Source organism: Telmatherina bonti (genome assembly GCF_933228915.1).
Source record: "Telmatherina bonti genome assembly, chromosome: 20".
Lineage (NCBI taxonomy): Eukaryota > Metazoa > Chordata > Actinopteri > Atheriniformes > Telmatherinidae > Telmatherina > Telmatherina bonti.
Window position 1 is genome coordinate 34118080 of NC_136618.1, and position 17562 is coordinate 34135641.

At 50.3% G+C, this 17562-nt stretch overlaps 1 protein-coding gene across 1 annotated transcript in view; it reads left to right on the top strand.

Moving 5' to 3' along the window:
- Positions 1–17050, top strand: part of kcnh2b (potassium voltage-gated channel, subfamily H (eag-related), member 2b) — a gene marked incomplete at both ends in the record, with an annotated part of 417073 nt that extends 400023 nt beyond the window's left edge. The window contains 8 exon segments of the mRNA XM_079259442.1: positions 5656–5849; positions 5916–6018; positions 6113–6264; positions 6344–6485; positions 6560–6749; positions 10766–10871; positions 10956–11057; positions 16664–17050. Of these exon segments, the coding sequence (XP_079115568.1) occupies positions 5656–5849; positions 5916–6018; positions 6113–6264; positions 6344–6485; positions 6560–6749; positions 10766–10871; positions 10956–11057; positions 16664–17050 (1376 nt within the window).
- Positions 17051–17562: the final 512 nt, after the last annotated feature.

Consider the following 17562-nt stretch of genomic DNA (forward strand, 5'->3'; position numbering starts at 1 on the left):
GACACAGAAGGGCTAGAGGTGGAGACAGAGGACATGTCAGGAGACAGACAGGCTAGAGGTGGAGACAGAAGACGTCTCTGGACACAGACAGGCTAGAGGTGGAGACAGAAGACGTCTCTGGACACAGAAGGGCTAGAGGTGGAGACAGAGGACATGTCAGGAGACAGACAGGCTAGAGGTGGAGACAGAGGACGTCTCTGGAGACAGACAGGCTAGAGGTGGAGACAGAAGACGTCTCTGGACACAGACAGGCTAGAGGTGGAGACAGAGGACGTCTCGGGAGAGAGATAGACTAGAGGTGGAGACAGAGGACATCTCAGGAGAAAGACAGGCTAGAGGTGGAGACAGAGGACGTCTCTGGAGACAGACAGGCTAGAGGTGGAGACAGAGGACGTCTCTGGAGACAGACAGGCTAGAGGTGGAGACAGAAGACGTCTCTGGACACAGACAGGCTAGAGGTGGAGACAGAAGACGTCTCTGGACACAGACAGGCTAGAGGTGGAGACAGAAGACGTCTCTGGAGACAGGCAGGCTAGAGGTGGAGACAGAGGACGTCTCTGGAGACAGACAGGCTAGAGGTGGAGACAGAAGACGTCTCTGGACACAGACAGGCTAGAGGTGGAGACAGAGGACGTCTCTGGAGAGAGATAGACTAGAGGTGGAGACAGAGGACGTCTCTGGAGACAGACAGGCTAGAGGTGGAGACAGAAGACGTCTCTGGACACAGACAGGCTAGAGGTGGAGACAGAGGACGTCTCGGGAGAGAGATAGACTAGAGGTGGAGACAGAGGACATCTCAGGAGACAGACAGGCTAGAGGTGGAGACAGAGGACATCTCTGGAGACAGACAGGCTAGAGGTGGAGACAGAGGACGTCTCTGGAGACAGACAGGCTAGAGGTGGAGACAGAAGACGTCTCTGGACACAGACAGGCTAGAGGTGGAGACAGAGGACGTCTCTGGAGACAGTCAGGCTAGAGGTGGAGACAGAAGACGTCTCTGGAGACAGACAGGCTAGAGGTGGAGACAGAGGACGTCTCTGGAGACAGACAGGCTAGAGGTGGAGACAGAAGACGTCTCTGGAGACAGACAGGCTAGAGGTGGAGACAGAGGACGTCTCTGGAGACAGACAGGCTAGAGGTGGAGACAGAGGAGGTCTCTGGAGACAGACAGGATAGAGGTGGAGACAGAGGACGTCTCAGGAGACAGACAGGCTAGAGGTGGAGACAGAGGAGGTCTCTGGAGACAGACAGGCTAGAGGTGGAGACAGAGGAGGTCTCTGGAGACAGACAGGCTAGAGGTGGAGACAGAGGACGTCTCTGGAGACAGACAGGCTAGAGGTGGTGACAGAAGACGTCTCTGGAGACAGACAGGCTAGAGGTGGAGACAGAGGACGTCTCAGGAGACAGACAAGCTAGAGGTGGAGACAGAGGACGTCTCAGGAGACAGACAGGCTAGAGGTGGAGACAGAAGACGTCTCTGGAGACAGACAGGCTAGAGGTGGTGACAGAAGACGTCTCTGGAGACAGACAGGCTAGAGGTGGAGACAGAGGACGTCTCAGGAGACAGACAGGCTAGAGGTGGAGACAGAGGACGTCTCTGGAGACAGACAGGCTAGAGGTGGAGACAGAGGACGTCTCAGGAGACAGACGGGCTAGAGGTGGTGACAGAAGACGTCTCTGGAGACAGACAGGCTAGAGGTGGAGACAGAGGACGTCTCTGGAGACAGACAGGCTAGAGGTGGAGACAGAGGACGTCTCAGGAGACAGACGGGCTAGAGGTGGTGACAGAAGACGTCTCTGGAGACAGACAGGCTAGAGGTGGAGACAGAGGACATCTCTGGAGACAGACAGGCTAGAGGTGGAGACAGAGGAGGTCTCTGGAGACAGACAGGATAGAGGTGGAGACAGAGGACGTCTCAGGAGACAGACAGGCTAGAGGTGGAGACAGAGGAGGTCTCTGGAGACAGACAGGCTAGAGGTGGAGACAGAGGACGTCTCTGGAGACAGACAGGCTAGAGGTGGTGACAGAAGACGTCTCTGGAGACAGACAGGCTAGAGGTGGAGACAGAGGACGTCTCAGGAGACAGACAAGCTAGAGGTGGAGACAGAGGACGTCTCAGGAGACAGACAGGCTAGAGGTGGAGACAGAAGACGTCTCTGGAGACAGACAGGCTAGAGGTGGAGACAGAGGACGTCTCAGGAGACAGACAGGCTAGAGGTGGAGACAGAGGACGTCTCAGGAGACAGACAGGCTAGAGGTGGAGACAGAGGACGTCTCTGGAGAGAGAAAGGATAGAGGTGGAGACAGAGGATGTCTCTGGAGACAGACGGGCTAGAGGTGGAGACGGAGAACGTCTCTGGAGACAGACAGGCTAGAGGTGGAGACAGAGGACGTCTCTGGAGACAGACAGGCTAGAGGTGGAGACAGAGGACGTCTCTGGAGACAGACAGGCTAGAGGTGGAGACAGAGGACGTCTCTGGAGACAGACAGGCTAGAGGTGGAGACAGAGGACGTCTCTGGAGACAGACAGGCTAGAGGTGGAGACAGAGGACGTCTCTGGAGACAGACAGGCTAGAGGTGGAGACAGAGGACGTCTCTGGAGACAGACAGGCTAGAGGTGGAGACAGAGGACGTCTCAGGAGACAGACAAGCTAGAGGTGGAGACAGAGGACGTCTCAGGAGACAGACAGGCTAGAGGTGGAGACAGAGGACATGTCAGGAGACAGACAGGCTAGAGGTGGAGACGGGGGACGCCTCTGGAGACAGACAGGCTAGAGGTGGAGACAGAGGACGTCTCTGGAGAGAGACAGGCTAGAGGTGGAGACAGAGGACGTCTCTGGAGAGAGACAGGCTAGAGGTGGAGACAGAGGACATCTCTGGAGAGAGACAGACTAGAGGTGGAGACAGAGGATGTCTCAGGAGACAGACAGGAAAGAGGTGGAGACAGAAGACGTCTCTGGAGAGAGACAGGATAGAGGTGGAGACGGAGAATGTCTCTGGAGAGAGACAGGATAGAGGTGGAGACAGAGGACGTCTCTGGAGACAGACAGGATAGAGGTGGAGACAGAGGACGTCTCTGGAGACAGACAGGCTAGAGGTGGAGACGGAGGACGTCTCTGGAGACAGACAGGATAGAGGTGGAGACAGAGGACGTCTCTGGAGACAGACAGGATAGAGGTGGAGACAGAGGACATCTCTGGAGAGAGACAGACTAGAGGTGGAGACAGAGGATGTCTCAGGAGACAGACAGGAAAGAGGTGGAGACAGAAGACGTCTCTGGAGACAGACGGGCTAGAGGTGGAGACGGAGAATGTCTCTGGAGAGAGACAGGATAGAGGTGGAGACAGAGGACGTCTCTGGAGACAGACAGGATAGAGGTGGAGACAGAGGACGTCTCTGGAGACAGACAGGCTAGAGGTGGAGACGGAGGACGTCTCAGGAGACAGACAGGCTAGAGGTGGAGACAGAGGACGTCTCTGGAGACAGACAGGCTAGAGGTGGAGACAGAGGACGTCTCAGGAGACAGACAGGCTAGAGATGGAGACAGAGGACGTCTCAGGAGTCAGACAGGCTAGAGGTGGAGACAGAGGACGTCTCTGGAGACAGACAGGATAGAGGTGGAGACGGAGGACGTCTCAGGAGACAGACAGGCTAGAGGTGGAGACAGAGGACGTCTCTGGAGACAGACAGGCTGGACGTGATGTGTAAGGATGCTGGGATTGTAGCCTAGCAACAACAGAGCTGACTATGTCACCAGGTATGATGTAACCAGAATAACCAGTAAACTCTCTGGGTATTATAAAGAGGAAACCAGTTAACCAGTTTCCTGTCCTTCGTGCAGATGTCCTGCTAGCAGCTGCAGCTGCTCCTCCCTCCATCTTTCAGATGGTTTTACCCCCGTGTTAAAGCGGTGGACAGAGACCATGTGACTCAGAGAGTGGAACGGGTCTGGCTGTGGACCTCCGCGGTGCCGTGTGGAATACAGCTGGAGGAGCTGTCTGAACAGAAGAGGAAAACAGAGTTTTGTTTCTGATAAAAAGTTTCTTCCTCGGGGCGTACAGTCATGGTTTACAGTAGGGAGGCTTCCATCTATAGGAAACCAGTAGGAAACCAGTACACCATGCAGAGCTGTACCAGAACCAGAGCCGTGCCTGTAGAGAGCACTCAGCACACAGCTGTGGTTCTGCAGCTCTGCTGCTTGTGAGTCAGCTGCTGCTGCAGGCTGAGTGTTTCCTCTGCTTAGCGGTGTGTTCTCTGCTCAGACCGTCCTTCTCTCACCGGGTGGTCCTCCTGAGCAGACCACACGGTGAGGACACATCTGAGCCGTCAGAGGAGGACCGGGAGCTGTGGACATGGAGGGCTAACTCCGCCAGAGAAATCCCACAAAGGTCACAAACTGGTTCTCTGGTTTACTCAAAGAAGATTTTTTATCATATAACAAGAATTTCATTAGAATTTCTTTTCTTATAAGAAAATAAGGTATACACGCTTTGCTTCTGCCTATTTTCTGTTTCTTTTACTTGATTGTTTTTTGGAAATGGACAAACTGATTGTGACTGATATAAACAAAACGAACTAACTAACTAACTAACTAAAACTGATGTTTAAAGATGATCATTTTGAGACCTTCCCATGCAGCCTGCAGGTCTCCCTGCAGAGCAGAAATGAAAAACCTTCATCATCAATGATCATTTTCAGGTTTGTCATGTTTCCTCCTTTTCACTCTGATGCCCTCCTGGTGTGTAGCGCCGCCTGCTGGTGGCCACGCTGTCCTGCAGTTATCCCTGACTGCTGCAGCATCACGATATGATGCCAGTCGCTCTTTCACTTCCCAACAGATAAAGTTCCCTTGTGAAGAAGTGGAACTCCCGCCTGGAGTCTTCCTCACTGCTGAGTCGCTGAGCATTAAAGCTCTTGTCATGAACAAATTCTTTTCTGAAGACGTGTCAGCTGTGGAAATACTAAACAATGTAAACAACACAGACTAATGATCAGTACTCTGTAATACACACTGGTACTAACTGGTGACGTCCCGTGTTAGACCCAACTGTTTAATCTCACCTGAAAACAACGTAGATTCCCACGTGGAAGCCATGTGTTGATATCCCAAACTCATGTAAAGCTTGTCAGATCCAGACGGGGATTCACAGCAAAGGATGACAAGTTTGTCCCCTCTCAGCTTCCGTATGTCGCCTGCTGTTGGGGTCGCTGCCACCTTTGTGTTTATAAATGACTTCTGTAAAACACACATTTATAAAACGCCTAATTACTTCCACACTGTAGCTTTAGATAAATGTTGTTAGTTTGAAATATACTAAAATATTAACTTTTTAAAGCCTCTAAATTAATTTATTGATGTAAATACTTGATTAATTTGACATATTAACACATTTATTCCATCTTCCAGATGAGCAGGGCTTAATAAAACCAGCATGTTTAATCCCAGCTGACTGGAAATGATCTACATACATGTAACATGTACATACATGTAACATGTACATACATGTATGTTTCCACATGTGAGCAGTAACCCTGACCAGGCTGAAGTCAGATGTATGCAGTCAGGAGAATATAATAATGACCCCCCCCCCCGCAGCGTCTCCCTCATGGGGAGAACATGCACGTCTCTGAAGCAGCTCTTCCCTCCCTTGCAGGAAAGAACGACATCTTTGGCGAGCCCATCAACCTGTACCCCCGTCCGGGGAAATCCAACGCTGATGTGAGAGCGCTGACCTACTGCGACCTCCATAAAATCCTCAGAGAAGACGTCCTGGAAGTGCTGGACATGTACCCGGAGTTTGCAGATCACTTCTGGAGCAACCTGGAGATCACCTTCAACCTGCGAGATGTGAGTGTCGACCGGCTTTAGGTCGCCGTCAGAGAGGTGATGATGTAACGGCCATGTTTGTTTCAGACCAACATGATCCCAGGCTCTCCCAGCAGCGACGACTCCGCCTGCGGGGGCTTCAACAAACTGCGCCGACGGAAGCTCTCCTTCCGAAGACGGACAGAAAAAGGTGATTCCTGCTCCTGCTCCTGCTCCTGCACCGCGCAGCGGCGTGCAGGTCTCATACGGAGATTCCTAACGTGGCGTTGTGCACCTGTGTCCAGATGATGCCGACGCTGGAGAGGTTAAAAAGTCCCATAAGTCCTCACGGCGAAAACAGCGAGAAGCCAGCAGCCAGAAGGAGAAGGAGGAGGCCAGCAGGAAGCCGTGGAGGGGTCACCGGAGCTCCGTGTCCTCACACTCCAGCGGGGACGAGGTACCGCCCCCCCCCCCCTCTACCACGCTGTGTTGTAGTCTCCTACCAGGCAGGGTAACAGCTGGATCTGCTCTGACAGGGGGAGGAGTCCGTCGTGACTGGCCTGGCGCCTCCCGCCCTGCTGGAGACTCCCAAGGCTCAAGCCCCCCCAATGAGCTTCAGAGAGAACACGGAGGGAGAAGGAGACCCCAAGTCTGGGAACACCTGCAACGCCCTGTCAGGTAAGCTGCACAGCATCCCTCTGAAAGCGTCCTCTCCAGAAGCCACTCATTCCCTCCTCCCACACCGCATCTAGGAGCCTTCTCAGGGGTGTCCAACATCTTCAGCTTCTGGGGCGAGAGCCGGGGGGGGCGTCAGTACCAGGAGGTGCCCAGCTGCAGCCTGACCTCTCCTCCGCCGCTCAACACTCCGCTGCACAGCCTGAGCCGACAGCAGCGCTACCAGCTGGACTCACGCCTGGACCTGCTGCAAAAGCAGCTCAACAGGTAGGCTCCACGGTGTTTGTACAGAGATCAGAGCCGATGAGCTGCTGAGCTGGCTGGGGGGCGTGCACGTGTACGACGCCGTGGCAGAGTATTCATGTAGTAGGTAGTACTTCTACCTAAAGTACTACCTTAACTAACCAGTTGATGAGTAAATCACATGAACCAACAATTTACTGAGCATCAACATAAATACTGAAAACATCTGGAGAAAGTAGTTCCGGGTTCAGCGTCGCTAACATCTGGAAACATCTGGAGAAAGTAGTTCCGGGTTCAGCGTCGCTAACATCTGGAAACATGTGGAGAAAGTAGTTCCGGGTTCAGCGTCGCTAACATCTGGAAACATGTGGAGAAGGTAGTTCCGGGTTCAGCGTCGCTAACATCTGGAAACATGTGGAGAAAGTAGTTCCGGGTTCAGCGTCGCTAACATCTGGAGAAAGTAGTTCCGGGTTCAGCGTCGCTAACATCTGGAGAAAGTAGTTCCGGGTTCAGCGTCGCTAACATCTGGAGAAAGTAGTTCCGGGTTCAGCGTCGCTAACATCTGGAGAAAGTAGTTCCGGGTTCAGCGTCGCTAACATGTGGAGAAAGTAGTTCCGGGTTCAGCGTCGCTAACATCTGGAAACATGTGGAGAAAGTAGTTCCGGGTTCAGCGTCGCTAACATCTGGAAACATCTGGAGAAAGTAGTTCCGGGTTCAGCGTCGCTAACATCTGGAAACATCTGGAGAAAGTAGTTCCGGGTTCAGCGTCGCTAACATCTGGAGAAAGTAGTTCCGGGTTCAGCGTCGCTAACATCTGGAGAAAGTAGTTCCGGGTTCAGCGTCGCTAACATCTGGAGAAAGTAGTTCCGGGTTCAGCGTCGCTAACATCTGGAGAAAGTAGTTCCGGGTTCAGCGTCGCTAACATCTGGAAACATGTGGAGAAAGTAGTTCCGGGTTCAGCGTCGCTAACATCTGGAAACATGTGGAGAAAGTAGTTCCGGGTTCAGCGTCGCTAACATCTGGAAACATGTGGAGAAAGTAGTTCCGGGTTCAGCGTCGCTAACATCTGGAAACATCTGGAGAAAGTAGTTCCGGGTTCAGCGTCGCTAACATCTGGAAACATCTGGAGAAAGTAGTTCCGGGTTCAGCGTCGCTAACATCTGGAAACATCTGGAGAAAGTAGTTCCGGGTTCAGCGTCGCTAACATCTGGAAACATCTGGAGAAAGTAGTTCCGGGTTCAGCGTCGCTAACATCTGGAAACATCTGGAGAAAGTAGTACCGGGTTCAGCGTCGCTAACATCTGGAAACATCTGGAGAAAGTAGTTCCGGGTTCAGCGTCGCTAACATCTGGAAACATCTGGAGAAAGTAGTTCCGGGTTCAGCGTCGCTAACATCTGGAAACATCTGGAGAAAGTAGTTCCGGGTTCAGCGTCGCTAACATCTGGAAACATCTGGAGAAAGTAGTTCCGGGTTCAGCGTCGCTAACATCTGGAAACATCTGGAGAAAGTAGTTCCGGGTTCAGCGTCGCTAACATCTGGAAACATCTGGAGAAAGTAGTTCCGGGTTCAGCGTCGCTAACATCTGGAAACATCTGGAGAAAGTAGTTCCGGGTTCAGCGTCGCTAACATCTGGAAACATCTGGAGAAAGTAGTTCCGGGTTCAGCGTCGCTAACATCTGGAGAAAGTAGTTCCGGGTTCAGCGTCGCTAACATCTGGAAACATCTGGAGAAAGTAGTTCCGGGTTCAGCGTCGCTAACATCTGGAAACATCTGGAGAAAGTAGTTCCGGGTTCAGCGTCGCTAACATCTGGAAACATCTGGAGAAAGTAGTTCCGGGTTCAGCGTCGCTAACATCTGGAAACATCTGGAGAAAGTAGTTCCGGGTTCAGCGTCGCTAACATCTGGAAACATCTGGAGAAAGTAGTTCCGGGTTCAGCGTCGCTAACATCTGGAAACATGTGGAGAAAGTAGTTCCGGGTTCAGCGTCGCTAACATCTGGAAACATGTGGAGAAAGTAGTTCCGGGTTCAGCGTCGCTAACATCTGGAAACATCTGGAGAAAGTAGTTCCGGGTTCAGCGTCGCTAACATCTGGAAACATCTGGAGAAAGTAGTTCCAGGTTCAGCATCGCTAACATCTGGAAACATCTGGAGAAAGTAGTTCCAGGTTCAGCGTCGCTAACATCTGGAAACATCTGGAGAAAGTAGTTCCAGGTTCAGCGTCGCTAACATCTGGAAACATCTGGAGAAAGTAGTTCCAGGTTCAGCGTCGCTAACATCTGGAAACATCTGGAGAAAGTAGTTCCAGGTTCAGCGTCGCTAACATCTGGAAACATCTGGAGAAAGTAGTTCCAGGTTCAGCGTCGCTAACATCTGGAAACATCTGGAGAAAGTAGTTCCAGGTTCAGCATCGCTAACATCTGGAGAAAGTAGTTCCAGGTTCACCATCGCTAACATCTGGAAACATCTGGAGAAAGTAGTTCCAGGTTCAGCGTCGCTAACATCTGGAAACATCTGGAGAAAGTAGTTCCAGGTTCAGCGTCGCTAACATCTGGAAACATCTGGAGAAAGTAGTTCCGGGTTCAGCGTCGCTAACATCTGGAAACATGTGGAGAAAGTAGTTCCGGGTTCAGCGTCGCTAACATCTGGAAACATCTGGAGAAAGTAGTTCCAGGTTCAGCGTCGCTAACATCTGGAAACATCTGGAGAAAGTAGTTCCAGGTTCAGCGTCGCTAACATCTGGAAACATCTGGAGAAAGTAGTTCCAGGTTCAGCGTCGCTAACATCTGGAAACATCTGGAGAAAGTAGTTCCAGGTTCAGCGTCGCTAACATCTGGAAACATCTGGAGAAAGTAGTTCCAGGTTCAGCATCGCTAACATCTGGAAACATGTGGAGAAAGTAGTTCCAGGTTCAGCATCGCTAACATCTGGAAACATCTGGAGAAAGTAGTTCCAGGTTCAGCATCGCTAACATCTGGAAACATCTGGAGAAAGTAGTTCCAGGTTCAGCATCGCTAACATCTGGAAACATCTGGAGAAAGTAGTTCCAGGTTCAGCATCGCTAACATCTGGAAACGATGTGCTCGACCAGCACAAGGAGTCTGACTTAGAACCAAGTTGCTCAAACCTCCCATCTTCACAGCGCCAGTTTAGCATCAGAGCCATGTGCTTTCTTTAGAGAAGAACCTCTGGTCTTGTTTATATCCAGCTGTGATGTTTATTGATCGTTTCCTTTTCAGATCATGACTAGTTAAATGTGTCCCTTCTACTTTATGGACTCTTTTCCTGCTGGAGTATAAGTTACACTGAATTATAGCAAAGGCTCATTTCTAACAACACTTCAATAAGATAACAACAGAAATAATGATATTAAAGTGCAAAAACACCACAAGAATAATAAAAAACCATAAAAAGACATATTGTTGATGTCAGACGAGGAGGAGTGCTGCATCGACCAGGATCTAACCTGAGACGTTTAAAAGCAACGTGTTGTGGGTTGTGGGTGTGACGAGGTCTCACATGTTCCCTGCAGGAGGAAAAACTCACAGCAACAAGTCAAACTAAATGTAAGAGATTTCTGTGGGACTGTGTGAACGCTGGACCGTCCAGAAGCCATCGCTTGTTTCAGGACTGATGAGGGAGGGCAGCTGGCATGTAGAGGTCCGGTCCACGTTTCAGAGGCAGGTCTGAGAACACTGCCCGTCTCCGCAACGCCACAACATCCTTTCTGCAGATCCCAGTTGACCTGTCAGAGTTTAGTTTTTCTTTGTGAAAGCCTGTAGGGAAGCTGGGAACGGCCAGTGGGACCAGCTCAGAGAATCCTGCAGAGAGGACGGTTTTATCAACAGTAAACAGCAAAACATCTGCTCTGTGTGTTTTCCACATTGTGTGAGGATCATGAATCCTGAGGCTTTAAGAGTTTTTATGTCACAGTGTGAGACTTCATTCTGGTCCCGTTTAATCAGCACCCTGTCAGATATTTCCTGTTGGAACAAGATGAACAATAAGCTGCAGAACAAGCTGATAATCTGCTTTCCACAGGTTGGAGAGTCGCATGTCAACGGACATCGGGGTGATCATGCAGCTGCTGCAGAGGCAGATGGCTCTGGTTCCTCCTGCGTACAGCGCCGTTTCATCCCCCCCCCAGGTAGACCGTCAACCACATTATCTGCTGATACCGACACACACACATCACTCCACACACCTAACCAAAGTCCTGTTTCTTCTGCAGCCCTCATCGTACTCTGGTCCTGATCCAGGACCAGGTCCAGGAGACACAGCAGCTCCACCTGTCACACCTCTGGAGACCGATCCTCTGGCCTCGCTATCACAGGTGAAGTCCAGACCTGATCCAGGCCTCTCCCTCTCATCCAGTTTGTTTTTAACCTTTATTCTTACAGATGTTAGCACTGAGACCGGTTCCAGATAAAATGACCAACAAAACCAGCAGTAGAGACTGGGCTGATGTAAACGCTGGAGCAAACTCCGTCTGATGACGTCCTGCAGCTCTCTTATAGGCTGCAAGCTCTTTCAGCAGCGTTTAGCATGATGGTGGTGGAGAAAGGATCTCCTTCACCAGCTCTGTAACAACGTCTGACCTGAAAACCAGATCAAGCTGTGAGACTCCTCCTCTGTTGATGTGACACGTGATTAAATGAAAGCAGCAGACTGCATGAAGCCAGCAAAGATCAACAGTCCTGCAGCGTTTTCTGACTGCTGAGCTGAAACGCCTGATTTTAGAGCAACTTTGTGACAAAGTTCTGATGATTTTAGAGTTTTTTTTTCATTTCACAAGCAGCTGTATTTAATCTGAATATATGATGTACTACATTCCAACATTAATATTAAACTGATGACCGTGGGAGAGAGTTTTAGTGGGAAACAACTTCCCTCTCCTGTAGTGCAGTGCTGGTAAGTGTTTGTGGATCTTTATCGGACAGCTGATTGATTGGACAGCCGTTCAGAGAAAGAGGGGTGGCACGCAGCCACAGGCATCAGGCCAGGAGGCAGATCTGGACCGGAGACTGAAGTCTCTGTATGACAGGCACCTGCTCCACAACTAACCTCAGTTCCTGTTTCAAGTTATCAATATGTAACACAAAGACTCCCAATATTTACAATACTAGTATGAGGACAGTGTGTCCTTTAGAGGACACAAGAGAGGAATTTCTACGGAAAGCTTTCCGCTCCTTTGCGGAGGGCATCGAGCGTTCAGCGCTGTCTGACTGCCAACAACACGACTCAGAAAGTTCCAGATGGATTTGGACTAAATTATCAGGAAACCTCAGAAATGGATGAAGGCACAATAGCTGCCTACAAATGTCAGTGGTACAATCAGAGCAGTAAATGATCATGTCATCTGCATAAAAATGAACAAAAGCATTAGTATTGATCTACATTATGAACATAAGTTGTACCCAGTGTGGGCCCCAGAACAGACCCCTGTGGCACCCCAGAAAGACAACGCTTGTTCCAGTTAGGATGGTTCTGTCCAGTTGTTCCGGTCCAGTTAGGATGGTTCTGTCCAGTTGTTCCGGTCCAGTTAGGATGTTTCTGTCCAGTTGTTCCGGTCCAGTTAGGATGGTTCTGTCCAGTTGTTCCGGTCCAGTTAGGATGGTTCTGTCCAGTTGTTCCGGTCCAGTTAGGATGGTTCTGTCCAGTTGTTCCGGTCCAGTTGTTCCGGTCCAGTTAGGATGTTTCTGTCCAGTTGTTCCGGTCCAGTTAGGATGTTTCTGTCCAGTTGTTCCGGTCCAGTTAGGATGTTTCTGTCCAGTTGTTCCGGTCCAGTTAGGATGTTTCTGTCCAGTTGTTCCGGTCCAGTTAGGATGTTTCTGTCCAGTTGTTCCGGTCCAGTTAGGATGTTTCAGTCCAGTTGTTCCGGTCCAGTTAGGATGTTTCCTTCCAGTTGTTCCGATTCAGTTAGGATGTTTCGGTCCAGTTGTTCCGGTCCAGTTAGGATGTTTCTGTCCAGTTGTTCCGGTCCAGTTAGGATGTTTCTGTCCAGTTGTTCCGGTCCAGTTAGGATGTTTCTGTCCAGTTGTTCCGGTCCAGTTAGGATGTTTCTGTCCAGTTGTTCCGGTCCAGTTAGGATGTTTCTGTCCAGTTGTTCCGGTCCAGTTAGGATGGTTCTGTCCAGTTGTTCCGGTCCAGTTAGGATGGTTCTGTCCAGTTGTTCCGGTCCAGTTAGGATGGTTCTGTCCAGTTGTTCCGGTCCAGTTAGGATGGTTCTGTCCAGTTGTTCCGGTCCAGTTAGGATGGTTCTGTCCGGTTGTTCCGGTCCAGTTAGGATGTTTCAGTCCGGTTGTTCCGGTCCAGTTAGGATGTTTCAGTCCAGTTGTTCCGGTCCAGTTAGGATGTTTCTGTCCAGTTGTTCCGATTCAGTTAGGATGTTTCGGTCCAGTTGTTCCGGTCCAGTTAGGATGTTTCTGTCCAGTTGTTCCGATTCAGTTAGGATGTTTCTGTCCAGTTGTTCCGGTCCAGTTAGGATGTTTCGGTCCAGTTGTTCTGGTCCAGTTAGGATGTTTCTGTCCAGTTGTTCCGGTCCAGTTAGGATGTTTCCTTCCAGTTGTTCCGGTCCAGTTAGGATGTTTCTGTCCAGTTGTTCCGGTCCAGTTAGGATGGTTCTGTCCAGTTGTTCCGGTCCAGTTAGGATGTTTCTGTCCAGTTGTTCCGGTCCAGTTAGGATGGTTCTGTCCAGTTGTTCCGGTCCAGTTAGGATGTTTCCTTCCAGTTGTTCCGGTCCAGTTAGGATGTTTCGGTCCAGTTGTTCCGGTCCAGTTAGGATGGTTCTGTCCGGTTGTTCCGGTCCAGTTAGGATGTTTCAGTCCGGTTGTTCCGGTCCAGTTAGGATGTTTCAGTCCAGTTGTTCCGGTCCAGTTAGGATGTTTCTGTCCAGTTGTTCCGATTCAGTTAGGATGTTTCGGTCCAGTTGTTCCGGTCCAGTTAGGATGTTTCTGTCCAGTTGTTCCGATTCAGTTAGGATGTTTCTGTCCAGTTGTTCCGGTCCAGTTAGGATGTTTCGGTCCAGTTGTTCTGGTCCAGTTAGGATGTTTCTGTCCAGTTGTTCCGGTCCAGTTAGGATGTTTCCTTCCAGTTGTTCCGGTCCAGTTAGGATGTTTCTGTCCAGTTGTTCCGGTCCAGTTAGGATGGTTCTGTCCAGTTGTTCCGGTCCAGTTAGGATGTTTCTGTCCAGTTGTTCCGGTCCAGTTAGGATGGTTCTGTCCAGTTGTTCCGGTCCAGTTAGGATGTTTCCTTCCAGTTGTTCCGGTCCAGTTAGGATGTTTCGGTCCAGTTGTTCCGGTCCAGTTAGGATGTTTCTGTCCAGTTGTTCCGGTCCAGTTAGGATGGTTCTGTCCAGTTGTTCCGGTCCAGTTAGGATGGTTCTGTCCAGTTGTTCCGGTCCAGTTAGGATGGTTCTGTCCAGTTGTTCCGGTCCAGTTAGGATGGTTCTGTCCAGTTGTTCCGGTCCAGTTAGGATGGTTCTGTCCAGTTGTTCCGGTCCAGTTAGGATGTTTCTGTCCAGTTGTTCCGGTCCAGTTAGGATGGTTCTGTCCAGTTGTTCCGGTCCAGTTAGGATGGTTCTGTCCAGTTGTTCCGGTCCAGTTAGGATGTTTCTGTCCAGTTGTTCCGATTCAGTTAGGATGTTTCCTTCCAGTTGTTCCGGTCCAGTTAGGATGTTTCCGTCCAGTTGTTCCGGTCCAGTTAGGATGTTTCTGTCCAGTTGTTCCGGTCCAGTTAGGATGTTTCGGTCCAGTTGTTCCGGTCCAGTTAGGATGTTTCGGTCCAGTTGTTCCGATTCAGTTAGGATGTTTCGGTCCAGTTGTTCCGATTCAGTTAGGATGTTTCGGTCCAGTTGTTCCGATTCAGTTAGGATGTTTCTGTCCAGTTGTTCCGGTCCAGTTAGGATGTTTCTGTCCAGTTGTTCCGGTCCAGTTAGGATGTTTCGGTCCAGTTGTTCCGGTCCAGTTAGGATGTTTCGGTCCAGTTGTTCCGATTCAGTTAGGATGTTTCGGTCCAGTTGTTCCGATTCAGTTAGGATGTTTCGGTCCAGTTGTTCCGATTCAGTTAGGATGTTTCGGTCCAGTTGTTCCGATTCAGTTAGGATGTTTCTGTCCAGTTGTTCCGGTCCAGTTAGGATGTTTCTGTCCAGTTGTTCCGGTCCAGTTAGGATGTTTCTGTCCAGTTGTTCCGGTCCAGTTAGGATGTTTCCTTCCAGTTGTTCCGGTCCAGTTAGGATGTTTCTGTCCAGTTGTTCCGGTCCAGTTAGGATGTTTCCTTCCAGTTGTTCCGGTCCAGTTAGGATGTTTCCGTCCAGTTGTTCCGGTCCAGTTAGGATGGTTCTGTCCAGTTGTTCCGGTCCAGTTAGGATGGTTCTGTCCAGTTGTTCCGGTCCAGTTAGGATGGTTCTGTCCAGTTGTTCCGGTCCAGTTAGGATGGTTCGGTCCAGTTGTTCCGGTCCAGTTAGGATGGTTCGGTCCAGTTGTTCCGGTCCAGTTAGGATGTTTCGGTCCAGTTGTTCCGGTCCAGTTAGGATGTTTCTGTCCAGTTGTTCCGGTCCAGTTAGGATGTTTCAGTCCAGTTGTTCCGGTCCAGTTAGGATGTTTCTGTCCAGTTGTTCCGGTCCAGTTAGGATGTTTCTGTCCAGTTGTTCCGGTCCAGTTAGGATGTTTCTGTCCAGTTGTTCCGGTCCAGTTAGGATGTTTCTGTCCAGTTGTTCTGGTCCAGTTAGGATGTTTCAGTCCAGTTGTTCTGGTCCAGTTAGGATGTTTCAGTCCAGTTGTTCCGGTCCAGTTAGGATGTTTCTGTCCAGTTGTTCCGGTCCAGTTAGGATGTTTCTGTCCAGTTGTTCCGGTCCAGTTAGGATGTTTCTGTCCAGTTGTTCCGGTCCAGTTAGGATGTTTCTGTCCAGTTGTTCCGGTCCAGTTAGGATGTTTCTGTCCAGTTGTTCCGGTCCAGTTAGGATGTTTCAGTCCAGTTGTTCTGGTCCAGTTAGGATGTTTCAGTCCAGTTGTTCCGGTCCAGTTAGGATGTTTCTGTCCAGTTGTTCCGGTCCAGTTAGGATGTTTCTGTCCAGTTGTTCTGGTCCAGTTAGGATGTTTCTGTCCAGTTGTTCCGGTCCAGTTAGGATGTTTCAGTCCAGTTGTTCTGGTCCAGTTAGGATGTTTCAGTCCAGTTGTTCCGGTCCAGTTAGGATGTTTCTGTCCAGTTGTTCCGGTCCAGTTAGGATGTTTCTGTCCAGTTGTTCCGGTCCAGTTAGGATGTTTCTGTCCAGTTGTTCCGGTCCAGTTAGGATGTTTCTGTCCAGTTGTTCCGGTCCAGTTAGGATGTTTCTGTCCAGTTGTTCCGGTCCAGTTAGGATGTTTCTGTCCAGTTGTTCCGGTCCAGTTAGGATGTTTCTGTCCAGTTGTTCTGGTCCAGTTAGGATGTTTCAGTCCAGTTGTTCTGGTCCAGTTAGGATGTTTCTGTCCAGTTGTTCCGGTCCAGTTAGGATGTTTCTGTCCAGTTGTTCCGGTCCAGTTAGGATGTTTCTGTCCAGTTGTTCCGGTCCAGTTAGGATGTTTCTGTCCAGTTGTTCCGGTCCAGTTAGGATGTTTCTGTCCAGTTGTTCCGGTCCAGTTAGGATGTTTCAGTCCAGTTGTTCCGGTCCAGTTAGGATTTTAAGGCCAGTTTCTTTCAGAGGGTTTTTGATCGATCAGTAAAAGTGCTGCAGATTCTTATTTTTGTATCCAGGCTTCATAGATGTTGGTATAGGAATATTTTCCAGTCCTGTAAAGATGTTCAGTCATGTGAAAGGTCTCCATGTAAACCCAACTAGTGGCATCTTGGAGCAGCTACAGTGCTGTGGGGCTTCCTTCAACCAGAAAAAGAGCTAAAATGTTAGTTTTTAAGGTGATTGCACCAGTCTTACAGGGAAATAATCTCTAATCTTTGTCCCTGCAGATCTTGGACTCCCAGGGCTTTGACGAGTACCAAGCCAAGCCCCAGGACTCCTCTCTGATCCCCTCCAGCCAGGACCGGCTAGCTGCTTCTGGACAGGACGCCCTGGGCCAGCAGCTGGAGTTGGAGCTGGGACTTGGTCTTGGAACCAGTATCATTTCAGGCGCAGCTGCAGGGTCAGGTTTAGAGTTTGGGAACGAGACACTGGTGGAGTCAGACTTAGGAGCAGAGTTAGACTTTGCATCAGGGGGATGCGTCGGTCCTCAGGTTGGACCCGAAGCCTCACCTGCAGATCCTGAATTTCAAAGGAGGCTGTCGCTCCAAGAACCACAGACACCGGTGGATTCACGGACACCACAGAGACACGGCTCCGACCCAGGAGGGAGCTAAGGAGGAGGCGGAGAGGAGGAGGAGACGGGTTAGGGTTAGGGCTCCTGCCGTATGTACCACCTAAACCCTTTAGGACTCTCAGCTTCTGCATCTTCACCAGGAACCTGCTCAGAGAGACGTGGAGCTCTCTGCAGCTCTGCAGTGGAACAACCTTTAACCAAAACCGCAACCTGAGCGGAGCGACGCCTCCGCATCAGTCTGCTCTGGGCCTCGCCGTCATCATCGCCGGATGACGCCGCTTCACTCACAGCTAAGAACTATTTGCTTGTAGAAGAATCCCTTTACTGCTGTGTGTCCAGTGTTGGAGGACGGACCAGAACAAGCAGAGACAACACTGGACAAACTGAGGATGAAAAAGTAGCCATTTATGTCTTGCACTGAAAACCTTGATATAATGATTATTCTTACTCTATATGTCCATGGCGCTTCCGATAAACTCATAGACTGGTTAGTAAGTGGTAGTGTTAGCTGGCCTAACAGGAATCCTGGTGTCCCATTCTGTCCCTGGTTCC